Source organism: Pristis pectinata, chromosome 30 (genome assembly GCF_009764475.1).
Source record: "Pristis pectinata isolate sPriPec2 chromosome 30, sPriPec2.1.pri, whole genome shotgun sequence".
NCBI classification, from domain to species: domain Eukaryota; kingdom Metazoa; phylum Chordata; class Chondrichthyes; order Rhinopristiformes; family Pristidae; genus Pristis; species Pristis pectinata.
This window is the reverse complement of record NC_067434.1, coordinates 22,690,716-22,711,828: the sequence shown is the minus strand read 5'-3', so window position 1 is coordinate 22,711,828 and position 21,113 is coordinate 22,690,716. Positions and strand designations below refer to the sequence as shown.

Here is a 21,113-nt window from a genome sequence, read left to right as displayed (position 1 = left end):
ATGTCATCCAATGAATTATTTTTCGCCATTTCAATATTGTTCAGGTCTTTAGCGAACATTTGCACCTGTGCTGGAGCTTCTGCTGCTCCGTCAGAATCTTCAACGTCTGCCTTACCTGGTACCAAAGTTGCCGCTCCCAGGGTAGTTTGGTCGACCGTACATGCCCTGCTGCATGTACGCTTGGTTGGAACCGCCTTTGCCTGCCGAGAACTGCTGCTGTTGACTGGCAAACTGAGGCGAGTTTATCCCGGGATTGTTTCCCGACATGCCGGATCCCATCGGGTTGCCCCCTGGGGTCATGGGATTGCTTGCGTTAGCCATCGGATTTCCCAGCACCTGCTTGCGGTGAAAAGAACACAATGATGTTAGAAGACACTGGAAAGCAAAATGCTTACACAACATGGATTTCCACTGCATTACTCCAGCAGCGAGATTCCAAGATACGACTCCTGTGTGACCCACACTTCCATTGTCTCAATTCTTCCAATCTCCCATTAAACCACAGAATCATTGCGGTTCAGTTAGCCCACTGAAGTGATACCGGAACCTGGATGGAATCCCATCAGTCCCATTCCCTACTCATCCCCATAACCCTGCAAATTATTCTCACCCACTGTCATCTAATACCCTTCTGACCATTCTAAGCAACTTTTCCCATTACATATACAGCACCTATCACTGTTCCATAAAGGATCCTCCAAATATCTAACATCGTCTTTCCAAGACATCCTGTGTCAACCTTGTCTTCCTGCCATAATATGTTACTCAGCAGCTAAATTCTTCCAAAACATTTCAGGGGCAAGCAAATCATGGGAAATTCAGCTTCTGAAACCTTTCCCCATCTCTTGCTCAACACAGCCCAGCGCATCACAGAAACCAGCCTCCCCTCCATGGACTCTGTCTACACCTCTCGCTGCCTTGGTGAAGCAGCCGACATAATCAAAGACCCCACCCACCCGGGTCATTCTCTCTTCTCTCCTCTCCCATCAGGCAGAAGATACAGAAGCCCGAAGGCACATTGCACCAGGCTCAAGGACAGCTTCTATCCCACGGTGATAAGACTATTGAATGGTTCCCTGATACGATGAGATGGACTCTTGACCTCACAATCTACCTTGTTTGACCTTGCACCTTATCGTCTACCTGCAATGCACTTCCCTGTAGCTGTGACACTTTACTCTGTACTAGGTTATTGTTTTTAGCCTGTACTACCTCAATGAACTCTGTACTACCTCAATGCATTGTGTAACGAATTGATCTGTACGAACGGTATGCAAGGCAAGTTTTTCACTGTACCTCGGTATAAGTGACAATACCAAAACCAATACCTTCCTCACATCTTCCTCACCTGTCCTCTGATTTCTACCAATTATTTTAAATCTGCACCCCTTGGTTTTTGACCCTTTGCTATGGGAGAAAGGCCTTTCCTTTACTCTGTCCAGATCCTTCATAGTTTTATACACCACTGGTAGAGTTTGGTGGCTTGGATTCAGTTGTTACAGAGTCCAACCCCACCATTTTCAATCAAAAGCTGCAAGATCCTTGCCTGGTTTTATTTTGTATCAAGGCTGTCTGATTTTTGGCTGTGAACACAAGGTAAACTCAAACTTGAACTCAGCAGCAGAGATGCATTGTAGAACTGCTCTTACCTGGCTTTGTGACGTGTTGGTGACTCCCCACACAGTTGTAACTACAGACAGCGAGCCTGGAGGTTGACTTGTGTTTTGTTGCCAAGGGACAGGGTCATAGGTGAATGACCCATCGCTACGAGGGAGAATGAAAGAGAGAGGAACGATTAGCATGGGGTAACCCTGTCCACTCATCCATGTAAACTGCTGCCTGTGGTTGTATCACAGGAACTGAATTTGGAACATCAAACCTCACCAGGGGAATTAAAATATGTAATTAGATAAATATGAGAAATTAAGATAATAACAGCGACCATGAAGATACCAGAATGCAATAGAACCCCGTCTGGTTCATTAACGCTCTTCAGAGAAGGAAGCCTGCCGTCTTTCCCCAGTCAGATCTTTCTGTGATCCCACAGCAATGTGGCTAGCCTTTGAAATAGCCCAACAAACTGCTCATCTCAGGTCCAATGTGGGATAGTCAACTAATGGTGCCCATTTCCTCTCAATTGAAACTAAAACACAACTCAGAAATAATCCTTGGATTGAAAGGATGTCCTTGGGGTTCTGAACAATTGGCACTGAAGTCAAAAGATGCCAGCAAACCCCACGGCCCATGGAGATTTATTGTTGATGACAGTTTCTGCACATTAGCACATCTGGGAAACTGGGTTAAAAATAAACTCCAGGAAATACTGGCTTCCTTCCTTCCTTCCACTCCTAAATACTTTTGACACTTGTAGGTTTGACAGAATATCTGTGATCTCCCACTGCAATCCTCATGGTAAGTTCAATGGCTGGGGTTGTGTTTGGGGTATTAGGGATCCTTAGAGGAGGGTAGCAGCAGAGAGAAAAGTAACATAAAGAACTTTATTAAGCAAATGAGGACATTTCATAAGTAATGGACAATTAAAGCCATATTTAGAATGAACCAGATTCAACTGGTTCCTAAGACACCCTGGAAGTCCATTCTCCAATGACTTTTCCTGGGATTCCTTTTCCTGGTTTCCCTTTTTCTGGTTTCAAATCTCAGTTGTAATTTCAGGTACTTTTCCAACAATGATCTCTCTGAATTTTTTTTGGCCATTCCAAGTTACTACAATGTCTCCACAAAAGACGGGACGACACAGCTCAATTGTACTGCTGGTCTCTGCAGTGTCAGTGAAAGGCACGGGCAGTGTGTTCAAGGTGTGGTGTGATCTGGCCATGGCTGAGTTCAGCCACAACTTCATCTGACTTGCACTCTGCTGTATTAACAGCTTACTTGATGCCTTAGCTAAGCTTTGAGTTTAATAAGACTCCCTTTTGATTTGTTTAAAGACCTTTCACGGATGAAGTGCCATGAACCTGGGTTCCTTCCTCCATACAGCTTCTGAATTTTAGGATGAGTACAGAAACAGGCCATTTGGCCCACCCAGTCCGTGCCAACCATCGATCACCCATTTACGCTAATCCTATTTTATTCTCCCCACGTTCGCATCAACTCCACCACCACTCCCCCCCCACACAAACACACACACACACACACACACACACACACACACACACACACACACACACACACACTCTGGGGGCAATTTACAGCGGCCAATTAATTGACCAACCTGCACGTGTTGTGTCGTGAGAGGAAACCGGAGCACCCGGAGGAAACCCCTATGTTCACAGCGAGAACGTAAAAACTCCACATGGACAGCACCCGAGGTCAGGATTGAACTTGGGCCGCTGGAACTTTGAGGCAGTGGCTCTAATCAGTGAGCTGCTTGGTCACTCTTGTCTGCAATAACTTAAGTGAGCAAAGGATTGGAACATAAAGCCTGCTCCATTCCTTCTGCAACAGCGAGGGAAGCTGAGGACTTTGACATAATGTAGGGACTTTGGCATTTGGAACAAGCTGCCAGAGGAAGTGGTTGAGGCAGGTACCAATAACAACATTTGAAAGACGTTTGGATAAATATAAGGATAGGAAGGGCTCAGAGGGAAATGGGCCAAATGGGACTAGCTTAGGCGAGCATCTTGGTTGTCGTGGATAAGTTGGGCTGGAGGGCTGCTTCTGTGCCGTACAACTCTGTTTCTGTCTGACCCTGGTACCTTGCTAGGCACTGAGGACTGTTCTCAGGAACAAGAATGCAAGAGGAGGCAGTGTTAACAAGGCCCACTATAGAAGCACAAATGGAGAGATGTGCTGCTGGCAGAGAACTTGGTCTGAACCCCTGCCATCCCCACTGCAAGCTCAGCCAGAGACCGGGGACCATCGCCAGGCTTGTTAACATAGTGAGATCCCTGGGGAATTGTGCAGACAATGAGAAGGGCAGACATCAGCTTCCGTCCCATCCAACATAATCAAGGACCCCTCCCACCCTGGACATTCTCTCATCTCCCCCCTCCCATTGGGCAGAAAATAAAAAAGCCTGAAAGCACGTACCACCAGGCTCAAGGACAGCTTCAATCCCGCTGTAATAAGACTACTGAATGGTCCCTTAGTACAATAAGATGGACTCTTGACCTCACAATCTACCTTGTCATGGCTTTGCACCTTATTGTCTGCCTGCACTGCACTTTCTCTGTAACTGTAACACTTTATTCTGCATTCTGTTATTGCTTTTCCCTTGTACTACCTCGATGTACCGATGTGATGAAATGATCTCTGCGGATGGCATGCAACACAAAGTTTTTCACTGTACCTCGGTACATGTGACAGTAATAAACCAATTTACCAATTTTTTCACTACCCAGCATTGCCTCAAGAAGGCGCCCAATTTTTTTTAGTGTGTCTTTAAGAACTGAGTGTTTATTGTACCAAAAGGTGACATTAGTTGAGAGTCATTGGCATCAATAAAGGATGTTCTTCTGATGGTCTTCCTCTGTGGCCTGCCTTAGCAACAATAAAGAGGCTCTGGACACGATAGTTTTCATCAGCAGTGTTGGCTGGGTCACCTCCCATGCTCCATTGCCTCTTTCTTTTGCCCTCAAAATGCGCTTGGCTTCCCCGAGACCTGGCCCTGTGGTACTGCCACACCGGCAGGGTCAGAGGGTCAAAGTTAATCCGGCAGATCACCAACAATCAGCGATCAGTGGCTCACTGAGACACCCGGTGGTTTGAGGATTCCCGACTGCACCAGAGGATCACCAGCTCACTGGGATCACTAACAGTTCTCCTGATAGAGTCAGAGCAAGAAAACAGGTCCTTCGGCCCATTGAATCCGTGCTGACCGTCAACCACCCATTAACACCAATCCCACATTGATCCCATTTTTTATTTTCCCCACGTTCCCATCAACTCGCCCCAGATTCAACCCCTCACCCACACACCAGGGGCAACTTACGGTGACCAGTTAGCCTTCCAACCCACACATGGTTGGGATGTGGGAGGAAACTGGAGCACTCAGAAGAAACCCACGCCGTCGCAGAGAGGATGTGCAAACTCCACACAGACAGCACCCGAAGTCGGGATTGAACCTGGGTCTCTGGAGCTGTGAGGCAGCGGCACTACCTGCTGAGCCACTGTGCTGCCCACTAAAACATCTGGCGCTCTGTGTAAATATTGCTATGAACAATTTATTAACCCTTAAAGTACCCACCACTGCCCCAACAGCTCTGAGAAACCTACCCTGGTTTCATCACCAGTTCACCCCGGGCTTGTGGCGGGAAAGGTGGACAGTAACTGACCTGTGAGGCCCAGGAGGGAGTGTGGGCTTCATGGAGTTCATGGGATTCATGGGCGGTTGCATGGGCAGTTTCCCAGGGGTGTCGTTCTGTCGGCTCTTCTGGTGACGAAGCAGTAGGAGTCGGCCCAAGTCCTCACACCACGATGACAGGAGAGCTGTGCAGAGAGAGCAGACCCAGCATAAGCACCTCGGCACTCCAGGAGAACCCTTCAGCAACCTCCTCTTAATAACAGGACACAATCACTGCAGGGAGGTGGGTGTGGAGTCAGGGGGAATTATGGTCTCATCATCTCACCTTTATGCACAAGGTTTACACACACGTACACACATATGCACCACCATGCTCATGCACACTTTCACGTACACTCACACACTTGATGGGCACACACTTGCATGCACACACATCTATGCACCCACACTTGCTTGCATGCGTACACACATACATGCACACACACACACACACGCATGCACCCACAGGCGCATATGCCTCTATTGTATAAATGGAAGATCATCATCCATCATTGAACCCGACACCGTGCCTGTTATATCTGCAGAACTGCACCATTTTTCTCCATCTGGCATTTTGCAGTCTTACACGTCCATTAGTAAAGAAGAGCTGTTAATTTTCCTGCTTGTGGTGCGATTGTGATAATTTATACTCATCTGGGGGCCACTTGTGATAATCCGGTTAAGCCTGTAAAAATTCCCGACCTAACAGTGAAGTATTTATTGACGGCTCGAGTGCCTTCGCGCTGTACTTGTCTGGGGTTTTATTTATTGCAGCCCATTCAACACAAGTGCCCGATAAGCAGTGTGATAATTCCAAGTGTTTTAACTAAAGTACCAAAGGGAGTTTGATGGGAGAAGAACCTGTTTGCAACAACAAGTGCTTCCTCTTCAAGCATACTTACTCCACGGGCGAAAGACAGCCTCACCAACAACCTTAGCACACTTAATGTGGACAGATAGTCAGGGTGGGCAAGGGTGAAATATGTTGGGTAACTGTTGCTGTTTTGGTTAATACTTGGAGAACGTGAGAGAGGCTTGTATTTTTAATATATCATCAGCTCTCAAACATTTCCAAGGACTTCAGGTGGACTTGGAGCCTCCAGATCACACACCCCATCCCGAGTGGTGATCGGCAGCATCAGTGTTTTGGTTGCAGTAGCTGCTTTCTAGACATGGTACGACTTTCGGTGGTCACTACTGAATTCAGGTGCAGATAATGCTGTTCCTAGATACCCCCTCTCCACCAACCTTGTGTCTCTTTTCTTGTCCCATTACCCCCTCGTTCACCTTGCACCATCATCCATCGGCCACGGAAACAGGCCCTTCGGCCCATGAGTCCATGCTAGCCATCAAGCACCCATTTACACTAATCCGATACTAATCCCATTTTATTCTCCTGACACCTCTCCCAAGATTCACTCATACAATAGGGGCAAGTTACAGTGGCCATTAAGCCCATGGTATGTATGTAACTGGAGCGTGAAACCCACGCCGTCACAGGGAGAACGTGCAAACTCCACACAGACAGCACCAGAGGTCAGGATTGAACCTGGGTCTCTGGAGCTGTGAGGCAGCGGCCCTACTAGCTATGTATTGTGATGCCCTCTTTCTTGACATTCAATCTCTCTTGCACTTCACTGTGCCTCAACCTTTCCCCAGAGTTGAGTCCAGATGAAGGGTCTCGGCTCGAAGTGTCGACTGTCCATTTCCCTCTATAGATGCTGCCTGACCGGCTGAGTTCCTCCAGCAGCTTTTGTGTTGCTCCAGATTCTGGCAACTGCTGTCTCTTCTACCTTCCCCAGAGTACTACACTGTTGGAGATGCTGTCTTTCAGATGAGATGTTTAACCACTTCTCAGCTGGATTTAAAAGATCCCTTGATACAAATGTGAAGAAAATCAGAGACTAATACTTGTCCTCTGAGCAATATTTCCACAAGAACCCAGATTGTCTGATCATTCTCACATTCCTCTCTGTGAGATCGTACTATGCACATAAACTGACTTCTGTGCCTCCATCAACAGTGAGCACAAGTACAGTTCAGAAAGACTGTTGGCTAGAAGGTCAGGAAAAAAGGGCTTTATAGAAAAGTGAATCTTTATTTTGGAAAAACAAGTTTCCTCTATTGGTTCTTTGTATGGAAAAAAAATAACAGCACCAGGTTTCCAATAATTTTTCAAATGGAGCTCAAGAGACTGCAACAGCCAACAACAACGTTTGCTACTTTTGTTTGATGCTGTATTTTCTTAAAGATTCGTGTCTGGTAGGTAGCACTAAATGGGTGCCTGGTTGCATCGCAGCTTGGTACAGCAACGACCCTGCCCAAGACGGCAAGAAATTGCAGCGAGTTGTGCACGCAGCCCAGTCCATCACGCAAACCAGACTCCCCTCCATTGACTCGGTCTACACTTCCTGCCGCCTTGGGAAAGCAGCCGACACAATCAAGGACCCCTCCCACCCTGGCCTTCTTCTCCCCCCTCAAGATACAAGAGCTCGAGAACATGTACCACCAGACTCAAGGACAACTTCGTGACAGCTTCGCTGTTATCAGACTCTTGAACGGACCTCTTGTACGCTAGAAGATGAACTCTTTACCTCATCATGCCCCTTGCACCTTATTTGTCTGCCTGCACTGCACATTCTCTGTAACTATAACACTATATTCTGCATTCTGTTTTCCTTCTGTACTACCTCGATGCAATGATCTGTCTGGATGGCATGCAAACAAAAGCTTTTCATTGTATCTACGTACATTTGACAATAATAAACTAACTCCAAATCCAATATCCTTGGGTTATAGTGTGTTTCTGAAATTCAGTCCCAGGAGATGAACTTTGGGATCTTTGTGTTTCCACCAGCAAAGCAAGTCTTGACAATACTAGGAAGAGCCACTGGGTGGCAGTCCTACCCAGCTTTTCCATTGACGACACCACACAGAACCTCCCCGTCAGGGGTGGGAATTTACCAATAAGCATTTGATCAAATCAGATGGATCACTATGAACGTGTCAATTACAAGCAGCCTGTGTCCCTTTTACCCACCAGACATTATCACCGCACTGCAGCTGTCAATGGTGCTGAGAGCTGCCTTTCTACTTTGAGTGCAGGCTGCCAGTGTGGCTGGGGAGCAATATCCAGGCAACGAGCAGCCATATCAAAGCAGACACACAGCCCGCCCCAGCCTGTGCTGTGCAATAGAAACCAGCCATTTTCAGAGAGAAACTCGCACCAGCGAAGGTCTGTGGTGCACACCCACACACCCCGGTCCTCTCCCCCACACTGCCTCCCCTCCCCTTCATAGAGTGACTCAGTAAAGAGTGACAAATGAATTGAACTCGAGGGAGAGTCCCCAGAGCCAGTGCCAAAGCAATTTCTTTATAACAAGCCTCTCATTTCTTCGACTAAACATTAAGTGAGACGCAGAACAGGGTTCAAATGAAGTCACAAAAGGAGTTACTCCCCGAAAACTCAATTTAACTCAATCAGTGTCTCCCCCTCTCTCTGTCTCCCCTGCAGTCCCCACCCCAGCACACACATCTGTAAACCAGCTCGCATGCACATTCCAGTCCCGAGATCGAACTGCAATAAATTATTCATTTTCTCTCTCAGGCACACCAGGGTGGCAGATGCAAACTGAATTGACATTCATTGAGAAACAGCAAGTGTGCAAGCTGACACCCTTTTAAACCAGCAGCATGCTACAACAAAATGGCTCACTCTCTGTTTACGAGATTGGGACTAGACCTGTAACATAGGCACAGTCACCTTCTTTATATAATTTCTGTCTTGTCAAAGCAATTCAAATATCATTTGCCCTCAGAGACACACATCTCTTTATCAAACAAATATACTTTTGTAAAACACACTGCAGACAAACAAGGCAGTATAAAAATAGGAATATGAATAACAGAGACATCACTTATTGTGCCTTAAAAAAATCCCAAATTCTTCTTACTGTTTTGGTGTTCACTCCTCTACCCCAGTTTTTCCCCTACATTCTGCCCAGCTTTGTGCTTTGGCCCACAGCAGTGGCACAGATGTGTGAATTATCAAGCGTATCCAACTTCCAACACTGGAGGAGCGGTAACATTCCTGACTGGGAAGGTGACAGCCTTCAGAACTGGTGCCAAACTCTGGCCCCAAGCAACACCAGACTCACACCACCGCCCCCCTCCCCAGGCATCTCCCTCCTACCCCCTACTCTATGCCTCTAGTCAGGCAGTGTCTGTGGATAAAGGAAACGAGTTAACGTTTCGGGTCAAAGTCTCATTGCCGGATGATGAAGAGTCTTTCACCTGAAACGTTACCTCTGTTTCTCTTCCCACAGATGCTGCCTGACCTGCTGAGTGTTTCCAGCATTTCCTGTTGTATTTCAGATTTCCAGCATCTGTAGATATTTTTAATTTAACTGATTCCTCTCCCTGGGGTTGGTCTGACATTGAACCGGACTTTTCATAGGCTCCGTGAGATATCGGGCTCTGCAATGGATTTCAGATCACTCATCAGTAAGACCATCCGTATTCCCCTACGTCATCTTCCACTCCTACTGCAGCTCATTGATTGTCCTGGAGACATACACCACAGAAACAGGGCCACCGAGTCCTCACTGACCGCCAAACACCCATTTACACCGATCCTGCACTAATCCCATTTTATTCTTCCCACATTCCCATAACCTGGTTATAGCTAAGGGCTTCGGCACGAGACATCATTACTGCCCTGGCCAGCTTCCCATCTCCGAGTACTTGATAGCCACGGTCATGTCTGTACCCTAACTTACACCATTCCGATGGCTTACTCCTGCTCCTATTTTCTTGCGTTCTGGTTCCTATATCCTTCAACAAATGTCTACAGGTGTACAGTGGAAAGCATTCTGACTGGTTGCATCACAGCCTGGTATGGAAACTCCAATGCACAGGATCATAAGAGGCTACAGAGAGCGGTGGGACTCAGCAAGTTCCATCGCGGGTACAGCTCTCCCCACCATCGAGGACGCCTACAAGAGGCGATATCTCAGGAAGGCGACATCTATCACCAGGGACCCCCACCATCCGGGCCATGCCCTCATCAGGCAGGAGGTACAGGAGCCTGAAGACCCACACCTCAAGGTTCAACGACAGCTTCTTCCCCACTGCCATCAGGTTCTTGAACCCACCTGAAAACCCCTAATTCTATCTCAACTTGCACTAGTCTCGTTATGTTATTTTTTGTTTATTGCGTCGTGTCAGTTTTGTTTAATTTAAGCTAATTTAAGTTTATATAATTAATGTTTTTGTCAGGTTTATGATATACAGTGTTGCTGCACAAAGCTGATCTTCGTGGCTTTTATACGCTGGGTATGTATGTCCATGACAATAAACTTGAACCTTGAGGAGGAAGTGATAGAGGAAGCAAATGGGGAACTGGGATAAAAGTCAAGAGCTACTGTGAATGACAAAGTCATCCTGTTGTCCCAATGTACGAAGGATCTTCAGAGGCTGCATTCAGTAAAGTTGTGGAATAGGTGCGGGGTCGCCCCTTTGTTAGAGGCAGGACCTTTGGACCTTAGGAGACGTAATCCTTCAAGCCTGTTATCAGTGGAGCCTGTGCTGAGGCTACGGACAACAAAAAAAATCCGGCACTTGCAGCAAGATGTGGGAATGCACCCGTGGATCTGTTTCCCTCCGATCAAGAGGTGAGGGGGTGAGCGATCGGCTGGGCAAAAAAAAAAACATAAGTGCTGTTTCCTGGAGTACGAGCCTCAGAGAGAGATGGGTTGCAAAAGATTGGTAATAAGGATAATTTGACAGTGGACATCATGAGCAGATTCTGGAAACACCCCACGTTGTTACACTCGCTGCATTGTACTGCTCTCACAAGTCTTCATTCTTTACGCTCGAGCCAAACAGACACAGCAAAATGTCTCTGGGGACCCAGCATGAGGGAATGTTTCTCAACGAGTGGAGAGATACCTCTGTGCCCAGCTCTGCATTCTGCAAGAGCAGGGTGTTCTGCATACTGTCTTTATCACCTAAATGTGACAACACTGAGAAAAATAAAAGCTTTTCAAATTGTCAATCAGACCCAATTACCATGTCAAATTTGAGGAGTGCTGTATTATCCATTGGGTGCAATGTTTAACTGAGAGTGGTCTGCTCTCTGCCATTGATTTCAAAGCGCATGGGAGTTCTCCCCAGTATCCTGACCAATGCTTATCCTCAGCCAACGTCGCCTCAACCGATTATCATGTTGCTATTTGTGGGAGCTTGCTGTGCACAAATTGGCTGCTACGTTTCCTCTAGCACATCAGCGACTCCACTTGAAAAACTCCTCCTTGGGTGTAAAGTGGCGTGGGACATTTGGAGAGAGATACAAAAGGGCACTACGCAAGGCCACCGGGAGAGAGAGGAATTTCTGTGTAACGTGTCAGCAGCCAATAGTGAAAACACATTGAAATGAATGTCTCCGAGGATTCCAGCAGTAATTCATAGAAACATTTCGAATGCTAAAAGGCCTGGACAGAGCAGATGTAGCAAAGTTGTTTCCCATGGTAGGGGAGTCTAGTACAAGAGGGCACGATTTCGGGATTGAAGGGCGCCCATTCAGAACAGAGAAGCGGAGAAATTTCTTCAGCCAGAGTGGTGAATCTGTGGAACGTGTTGCCACGGGCGGCTGTGGAGGCAAAGTCATTGGGTGTATTTAAGGCAGAGATCGATAGGTATCTGAGTAGCCAGGGCATCAAAGGTTATGGTGAGAAGGCGGGGGAGTGGGGCTAAATGGGAGAATGGATCAGCTCATGATAGAATGGCGGAGCAGACTCAATGGGCCGAATGGCCGACTTCTGCTCCTTTGTCTTATGGTCTTATGGTCTAATTCCAAAGGAGAGCCAGACTGCAGGAGCTGTGTATCTCAGTAATTAGCTGTACTTGGAATGACAAAGTCGACCTAATGGGTCAGCAACAGAGCATGTGCCCCACTCAGTTGCCTCACTCTTTGGTTATGACAGCACTTGATTGTGATCAGCTTCAGTTCCATCACCGCCCCCCCCCCAATCTCATCGTTTCCCACACACTCCCTTTAATAACAGAGTTCTGTATCTGATCTTTAGAGACCTTCAGATGACAGTCTGCAGTCAAACTTTCCAGCTGTCCTCCCATTGAACAAGATCCTCAAATACTCCAAATTCTTCTCTTAGCTCACTGATATCTAAATAAACTGACTGCACAACTAGAGGTCAGAAATGATGTTAGTAGAATGTTGGTCATTAAGGTTTTATGGGCTGCTGCTGTGTGCGAAAGTTGCAGACACAGCCCAACCCAACGAAAAGCAGAGATAGGATAGAGGTGTACAAGATCACGAAAATGGAAAAATACGCAGGTGTTGGAAATCTGAAATGAAGACAGAAAAGAGTCGACAGCTGGTATTTTTTCCCCAGGGTCGAAATATCTAATACTAGAGGGCATGCATTTAAGGCAAGAGGCGGAAAGTTCAAAGGAGATGTGCGGGGCAAGTTTTTTTTCACACTTTGGTGGGTGCCTGGAATGTGCTGCCAGGGGTGGTGGTGGAGGCAGATACGACAGAGGCGTTGAACAGGCTCTTAGACTAGCACATGAGTGTGCAGAGAATGGAGGGATATGGACATTGGGCAGGCAGAAGGGATTAGTTTAATTAGGTATCATTAGCTTAATTAGTTCAGCACAACATCATGGGCCAAAGGACCTGTTCCTGTGCTGTACTGTTCGATGTTGGAAACACTCAACAGGTCAGGCAGCATTGGCAGAAAGAGAAGCAGAGTAATCTTCTAGGCTGGTGATCCCTCGTCCATCAGCCACCTGAAATGTTAATTCTGTTTCTCTTGCCACGGGTGCCGCCTGACCTGCTGAGTGTTTCCAGAATTTTCTGCACGTGTCAAAGATGATGACAGGTTTGGCTAGGGCAAAGAGCGAGAAGCAGCTCCCATTAGCAGATGGGTCAGGGATCAGAGGGGTCATAGATTTAAAGTTTTTGGACAAACGATGCAATGAGAGAAGATGTGAGGAAACTCAGAGAGCAGTTTTGATCCTGAGTTCATCTCCTGTAGGGATGGTAGGAACACAAACAGAGCCTTCAAAAAGGAAATGAATCGGGACGATGGATAATAATTTGGAGGGTGACAGGGAAAGAGGTGGGGAATAGGACTGATGGGATTGATCTAATAACAGCTGGCACAGACTTGATGGGCTGAATGGCCTTGTTCTTTACATCACAAACATTCTAGGATCAGTATATGGCCTATCAGGTCCAGGAAAGAAATAGATCATCTGTTTCCAAGGAACCCATGAGCAATTAGCTGTACCTTGGAGCTCACAAATTATCAGTTACAAATCTCCTGTACCACTGTTCTCCTGATACGATATCGGTTCCAAGAACAGTATCCTGTGTCAACCATACTACCCAAACTCAGTGCTGAGCTTACCCACACCTTTGGAAGATGGAGTCGGAGGCTGAGAGTTTCTCTGTACCAAAGCTCCAACTACTGAAGATGTTTGTATGAGAGAGGGTGGAATTCTCCAAGACCAATGTGGCTGTCTGTCAAGCCCAGACAAAGAACATTTTGACCAATTTACAGAAACCACAGCAAGTACAAGCCACAGCCAAATGTCAGCTCTATAGTTAGATTCAGGTTCAAACACCTACAGTGAGCCACGCCCTCTCCAGTGCTACATATTCTGCATACTCCATGGAATAACTGATTCCCAGAGTCAATTTCTCATTGTTCTACGTGTTGCAGACATTTCAACAATGACCAAGGGACCGTGAGAGGCAAGGATGCTATCTGAATGCAATTCATGGCCATCATGTCCAACAACTCTTCATTCCACTCCCCTGAAACGAGGATTATATTGGAGCATTAGGTCACACGCCTTCTTGGATTCAGTAGGTTGAAAAAAGCCAGAACTTATTGCCCATCACTAATTAGCCCTCAACTGAGTAGATTACGAGACCATGGAGATACAAGAGACTGCCGATGCTGGAAATCTGGATCAATACACAAAGGAACTGGAGGAACTCAGCAGGTCGGGCAGCATCTATGGACGGAAATGGACAGTCAGCGTTCAGTCCAGATGAAGGGTCTCGACCCAAAACGTCGACTGCCCGTTTCCCTCCACAGATGCTGCCCGACCCGCTGAGTTCCTCCAGCTCCTTTGTGTGTTGATTCAGATTTTCAGACCACTTCAGAGCAGATCACGTTGTGGTGAGATGCAGATCAAGACAGCATAATTCCCAGGAGTTTGTTTTGTTTTTTTAACAACCTGATAGTTTTATGGTCACTAATACTGGTAGCATTATTTTTATCCCAGATTCATTTAATTACTTTAATATGAATTCCTCAGCTTCTGTGAACTCTTGGCTGTGGATCAATAATCTAGCCACTTGCCCCATGTTACCATATCCCACTGACCCCAGATAAGCACCGCAGAGCACTGCAGAAGACAGTACAAGAAATGTAGGGAGATGGGAGGAATCATGGCAGATTTTCTTCCTTGGAAGGTCATTGGTGATACAGCCAACAACACGACAATCTTGAAACGACGGTTTCCTGGTTTGCATTTGGAGGATACTGCTTCACACCCAGAGGAACTGAAGCGGAGAAACCTCTTTCTTTATTCTTTCTATGCAGCAATCTTTCCCAGCAGAATGCTGGGAGCATTTTTTTCCACATCAACTTCTGTCTTCACTCAGGGAGAGATAACACAATGGTTTGCCTAATGGTCAAAATTTCTGTCTCAGCCTTGTGTATGAAGCCTCAACCTTTATCAGTCAGGGCACTGAGTACAGGAGTTGGGACATCATGTTACAACTGTACAGATCGTTGGTGAGACCACACGTGGAGTATTGCGTGCAGTCCTGGTCGCCCAGCTACAGGAAGGATGTCATTTGGCTGGACAAGGTGCAGGAAAGATTCAGGAGGATATTGCCGGGACCGGAGGGCTTGAGTTATAAGGAAAGGCGGGACTGTTTTCCCTGGAGAGTAGGGGGCTGAGGAGGTGATGTTACAGAGGTTTATAAAACCACAAGGGCTGGAGATAAGGTGAATGGTCATCGTCTTTTTCCCAGGATAGGGGAGTCTAAAACTAGAAGACATAGATTTAAGGTGAGAGGGGAAAGATTTAAAAGGGACCTGAGGGGCAATTTTTTCCACACAGAGGGTGGTGAGTATATGGAACGAGCTGCCAGAGGAAGGTGTAGAGGTGGGGGCAATTATAATGTTTAAAAGACATTTGGACATGTACATCGATGGGAAAGGTTTAGAGGGATATGGGCCAAATGCAGGCAAATGGAACGAGCTTGGATAGATATCTTGGTTGGTCTGGACCTGAAGGGCCTGTTTCCCTGTTGGACTCTCCCTCACCAGTCATCATTGAGGGGTCAGTGGTGGAAAGGGTGAGCAGCTTCAAGTTCCTGGGTGTCAACACCTCAGAGGATCTACCTTAGGCCCAACACATTGATGCAATCACAAAGAAGGAATGCCAGTGGCTCTACTTCAGTAGGAGTTTGAGGAGATATGGTATATCACCAAAGACTCTTGCAAATTTCTATAGATGTACGATGGAGGGCATTTTGAATGGTTGCATCACCACCTGGTACAGAGGCTCCAATGCGCAGGATCGCAAGAGGCTGCAGAGGGTTGTAGACTCAGCCAGCTCCATCACGGGCACAACCCTCCCCACCATCGAGGATGCCCTCAAGAGGTGATGTCTCAAGAAGGCGGCATCCATCACTAAGGACCCTCACCATCCAGGACATGCCCTCTTCACGTTACTACCATCAGGGAGGAGGTACAGGAGCCTGAAGACCCACACTCAACGATTCAGGAACAGCTTCTTCCCCTCTGCCGTAAGAGTTCTGAATGGTCCATGACACTACCTCGTTATTCCTCTTTTGCACTATTTATTTTTGTAACTTACAGTAATCTTTATGTCTTGCACTGTACTGCTGCTGCAAAACAACAAATCTCACTTCAAACGTCGAAGATAATAAACCTGATTCTGATTCTAAATATTTAATTTATCGCCTTTCACAACTCTCTGGGGTAGAATTGTCCTATATACAACTTTTGAGAGAAGAATTTCTCAAGTGGGCATCTCCCTAATCCTAAAAGTTTCAACTCCCTGAGTTCTGATTCCCTCACCAGGGGAAACATCATCTCAAGGTCCCTCAGGATCTGATTCAGTGAACATAAGCCCATTCTGCTCAATCTTTCCTTGTAGGACAATCCCTTTATCCCAGGAATCAAACTAATGGATCTTTGCCAAGCTGCTTCTAAGCCAAATGTATCCTTCCTTAAACAATTAAACCAACTCCCACATTCCCGCTCTTACAGAACCTCTCAGTTCATTGAACTCAGTGAGGTGCAACCTTGCCAACATTCGTGGTTCAAAAGCCGACAGATTATCCAACACCACCAAGCTACCACTGATCTCTAGGGACTATCAATGAGCCAGGAGGACATTGTAAATTCAACACTATTACAATCAATGCTGAGACCCACACAGCCTGTTCTTGCAAGGTATGTTTACAACAAAACGAATATGAGTCATAGAGCCAGGAGTGGTTAAAGTATTGGAAAATCATTCAAATATTATTCCTATTCTGACCAATTAGAAAGAAGCCACATTACATTGCCACATTAAATGATCCCCTCTTATTAATTTGCAGAGGGGAGATGTATTCCTTTGCCCTACTTTGTTTAGCTGTATAACAAATCAGAACTAATGGTCACCCCATTAGAGGAAGGATGTGGAGGCTTTGGAAAGGGTGCAGAAGAGGTTTACCAGGACGCTGCCTGCATTAGAGGGTCTGAGCTATTAAAAGAGGTTAGACAAACTTGTATTAGACATTTCCATCCTGGGAAAAAGATTCTGACTGTCTATCCTATGAGCTCATAATTTTATAAACTTTTATCAGGTCTCCCCTCAGCCTCCGACACTCCAAACAGTCCAACACCAAGCTACCACTGATCTCTATGGAGTAACAATGAGCCAGCAGAACATCGTACTTGTTTTGTTGTAAACATGCCTTGCAAGAACAGGCTGTGTGGGTTTCAGTGTTGATTGTAATAAAGAGTTGTATTTACGATATCCTGCTGGCTCATTGCTACTCCATAGAGATCAGCGGTAGCTTGGTGTTGGACTGTTTGGAGTGTCGGAGGGTTAGGGGAGACCTGACAGAAGTTTATAAAATTATGGGCTCATAGATAGGAGAGACAGTCAGAATTTTTTTCCCCAGGATAGGAATGGCCAATACAAGAGGGCATAGCTTAAAGGTGTTGGATTCAACTGTTTTAAGTAGTTTTTTTTAACATGGGTCATGTTTAATTCACCTCAAGTGGCTGCACAAGGAATGGCCACTTCTTAGCTTATTGGTTCGCCCATCAGGTGAATATGTCTTTTCTCATTGGTTGGTTTTGCCACAGGTATCTAATAGGTTTTCTGATTGGACTATTGTTAGTGAAGGAGTACCTCTTATCTCAGGTATAAAAGGTATTGTTTTTTGTTAGTCATTCCCTTGCTCTCTCCCCCTCTGGACCTAGCTCATTTTTAGTTCCTTTTGTCTCGGCTCATCTCCCAGTAGTAAAGCTACTGCCATGTGCTCTGTGACTGTTTCTTTGTTTTAACCTTTTCCAATAAAACTTTGTGAAGCACCAAGTTGTTTCCAGTTTATTCTTGGACTCCTGAAAGAACCTGCAGATTCGAAAATAACTGGATCCGACAAAGGTGAGAGGGGTAAGTTTAAAGGAGATATGTGGGGCAAATTTTTTTTTACACAGAGAGTGTTGGGTGCCTGGAATGCACTGCCAGGGGTGGTGGTGGAGGCAGATACAAAACTAGTGTTCACGAGGAGGGATATGGATCACCCAGAGGAGGTTTACCAGATGTTGCCTGGTTTAGAGGACGTGTGCTATGAGGAGAGGTTGGACAAGTTGGGGCTGTTTTCTCCAGAGTGGTGGAGGCTGAGGGGAGGTTTGACAGAGGTTTATAAAATTATGCAAGGCATTGGTGGAGTAAACAGCCAGTATCTTTTTCCCAGGGTTGAACTGTTTAATACTAGAAGGCATGTATTCAAGGCGAGAGGGATAAAGTACAAAGGAGATGTGCGAGGCAAGTTTTTTGTTTACACAGAGAGTGGTGGGTGCCTGGAATGCACTGCCAGGGCTGGTGGTCGAGGCAGACAGCATTGGAGCATTTAAGGGACTCTTAGATAGGCACAGGAATATGCAGAGAAGGGAGGGATATGGTCAATGTGAGGGGAAAAGGGATTAGATTAATTAGGAGTCACTGGTTTAATTAGTTCGGCACAACATCGTGGGCCAAAGGGCCTGTCCTGTTCTGTGTGCAGGCAAAAGGGATTAGTTTAATTTGACATCAAGCCCGGTGCAGACTTCATGGACCGAAGAGCCTGTTCCTGTGCTGTACTGTTCTGTGTTCTAATACACTGATTTTAAAATGCTTTGGGACTAGAATTAACTGCACTTAAACAACGCTCTAAGCAGAGGAGATGGGGCCCTGAGACACAGCACTGAAATATTCAGGCGTATCATGAACTAGATAAACATGTCCTTTTCATCAAAGGATTATAAGAAAGTGCAGGCAATGCTCAGGTGCAGGAAAGCCTCAAACTGGATTTACACTGGGGATGAACAGGATCACTTCCAGGTAACAACTGCGTCGGAGACAAAATGCTGCTCAAATTGCATTTCAACTGCAATTTATTTTCAGTCTCAAGCAGTGATGGAGAGGGATAATTGTTCAGAGTGGTTTAAAATCTCATTGGTATTCAGCAGGCTGTATTTACATGCTGCCTTTCACGGAGTAAAGGACCCCAAGGACATGTACGACAAGTGGATTGTTGCCGGACGCATAATCCAAAGGGCTGAACTAATGATCCAGAGGCAAGAGTTCAAATTCTCCCACGATAGATGGGACATTTACATTCTGCTAACTAATTCAATAAAAGATGTTAAAGTGTAAGTAATGTTAATCATGAAACTGCTTGATTGCAGTGAAACAGAATCCATGATTTAATAATGGCCTTTGTGGCACAGAGTATCCCTCAACCTAACATTACCACCAAACCAGGGGACCAACCCAAGGTCAACAAGAAATGTAAAAGCACATGCAGTGTGCAGATCCAGGCAAACCTAAAAATGAAAAGCTACCATGACCACAAGAAACTGCAGAGAGTTGTGGACACAGCTCAGCACATTACGGAAATCAGCCTCTGCTCCATGGACTCTGTCTACACTTCCCGGTGCCTCGGTAAAGCAGCCAGTATAATCAAAGACCCCATCCACCCTGGACATTCTCTCTTCTCCCCACCCCCCACCCCCACATTAGGCAGAAGAAACAAAAACCTGAAAGCATTTTACCACCAGACTCAAGGACAGCTTCTATCCCATTGTTATAAGGCTATTGAACAGTCCCCGTACGATAAGATGAATTCTTGACCTCATAATCTACCTCATTATGGCCTTGCACCTTATTGTCTGCCTGCACTGCACTTTCTCTGTAACTGTAACACTATATTCTGCATTCTGTTATTATTTTCCCTTGTATTACCTCAATGCACTGTTGTAGTGAAATGATCTGTATGGATGGCATGCAAAACAAAGTTTCTCACTGTACCTCGGTACATGTGACAATAACGAAAAACAACTTACCTTGGCAGAGCTTCAAGGATGTGCTAAGCGGTAGGGTTTACCTGGAGAATCAAACTAGATGATCCCCACATTGTTGGCTACGAGACTAACTTGCTTCTCTCTTTCCCAGTTCTGCCGAAGGGTCCCAGACCTGAAACATCAACTGTTTCTCTTTCCACAGATGTTGGCTGATCTGCTGAGTTTTTCTAGCCATTTTCTGTTTTTTTTATTTCAGTTTTCCAACTTCTGCAGTTGTTTTTGATTATTGGTTGCCCAGCCATGCTGTAACTGTACAACCAACACTTCAACTACAAAACAGAAGCCAAATCCAATCCAGCCAATTTTCACCCATCAACCTCACCTCCCATTCCCACCAAGAGACAACTGACAAAAGTTTCCAAGAAAGAAACTGCAGGAAAACATAGACTTCTGGAATAAAAGGTCCTGGAGTGGGGAATCAAATCCCAATTGTCCCCTATCTGCTGTAGAACGAATTGCAGACTTGGATTGTTGTGGCATTGCCCGGTTAAGACAGTTGAAAACAAGAGAGACAATTCAACTCAGGAAGCAAGTCAAGCATCACGACTTTGGAAAGGGTTCTGATCAAGAAACTGGAATCTTGAGACCAGAATGATGGGGAAAAACAGATTACATGAAACACAGACAGCCTTGGCTGCATTCAAGAAAATGTAAGTCACATGTGAGATTAACCCTGCTCTGAGCAATAATTCAGTGGCACTGGGGTTAGTGGGGAGCTAAATTTGTATCAGGGATTCAAGCTGAAGAAAGCTGGAAGAAATACACAACAAGGAATTTTCCTGAGAATAATCACTGAAAAGAAACACAACAGTTTGTCACTTGTTTGCAAATTTCTTTTGCTGGGTATGGGGAGAGGTGGGATTGTTGGACAGTGAGTGCTAAGAAAGGCAGAACAGAAACTAAGCTTGCATTTGTGTTGCCCTTCAGTCACTTGAGTTTAAACGTTACCTGATTTTGAGAAGAACCTTCAGAAAATGGGCCACAATGTTCCCACCAGGATTTTCAAGGTCCAACTGCAGCTTAAGAGCTCTGGTCCAAACATCAGTTGTCTAGGTAAATTAGCCAGAAGATTATGAGGATACGACTGTACAGCACTGCCTCTCTCCTCACTGAAA

The 21,113-nt window shown here is 45.9% G+C and overlaps 1 protein-coding gene across 19 annotated transcripts in view; it reads right to left on the bottom strand.

Annotated features, from left to right (window-relative positions):
* The window catches only part of zmiz1a (zinc finger, MIZ-type containing 1a), a 402,917-nt gene that overhangs the window by 42,623 nt on the left and 339,181 nt on the right, over positions 1 to 21,113 (bottom strand). For 14 of the 19 annotated variants that reach the window (XM_052041291.1, XM_052041292.1, XM_052041288.1 and 11 more), the window contains 3 exons: positions 5,295 to 5,448; positions 1,650 to 1,764; positions 116 to 339 (listed from right to left, as the gene is read on the bottom strand). In XM_052041291.1, the coding sequence (XP_051897251.1) occupies positions 116 to 339; positions 1,650 to 1,764; positions 5,295 to 5,448 (493 nt within the window). Of the gene's footprint in view, positions 1 to 115; positions 340 to 1,649; positions 1,765 to 5,294; positions 5,451 to 21,113 lie in introns of all 19 variants that reach the window. The other 5 variants (XM_052041294.1, XM_052041297.1, XM_052041307.1 and 2 more) reach the window with 2 other exon arrangements.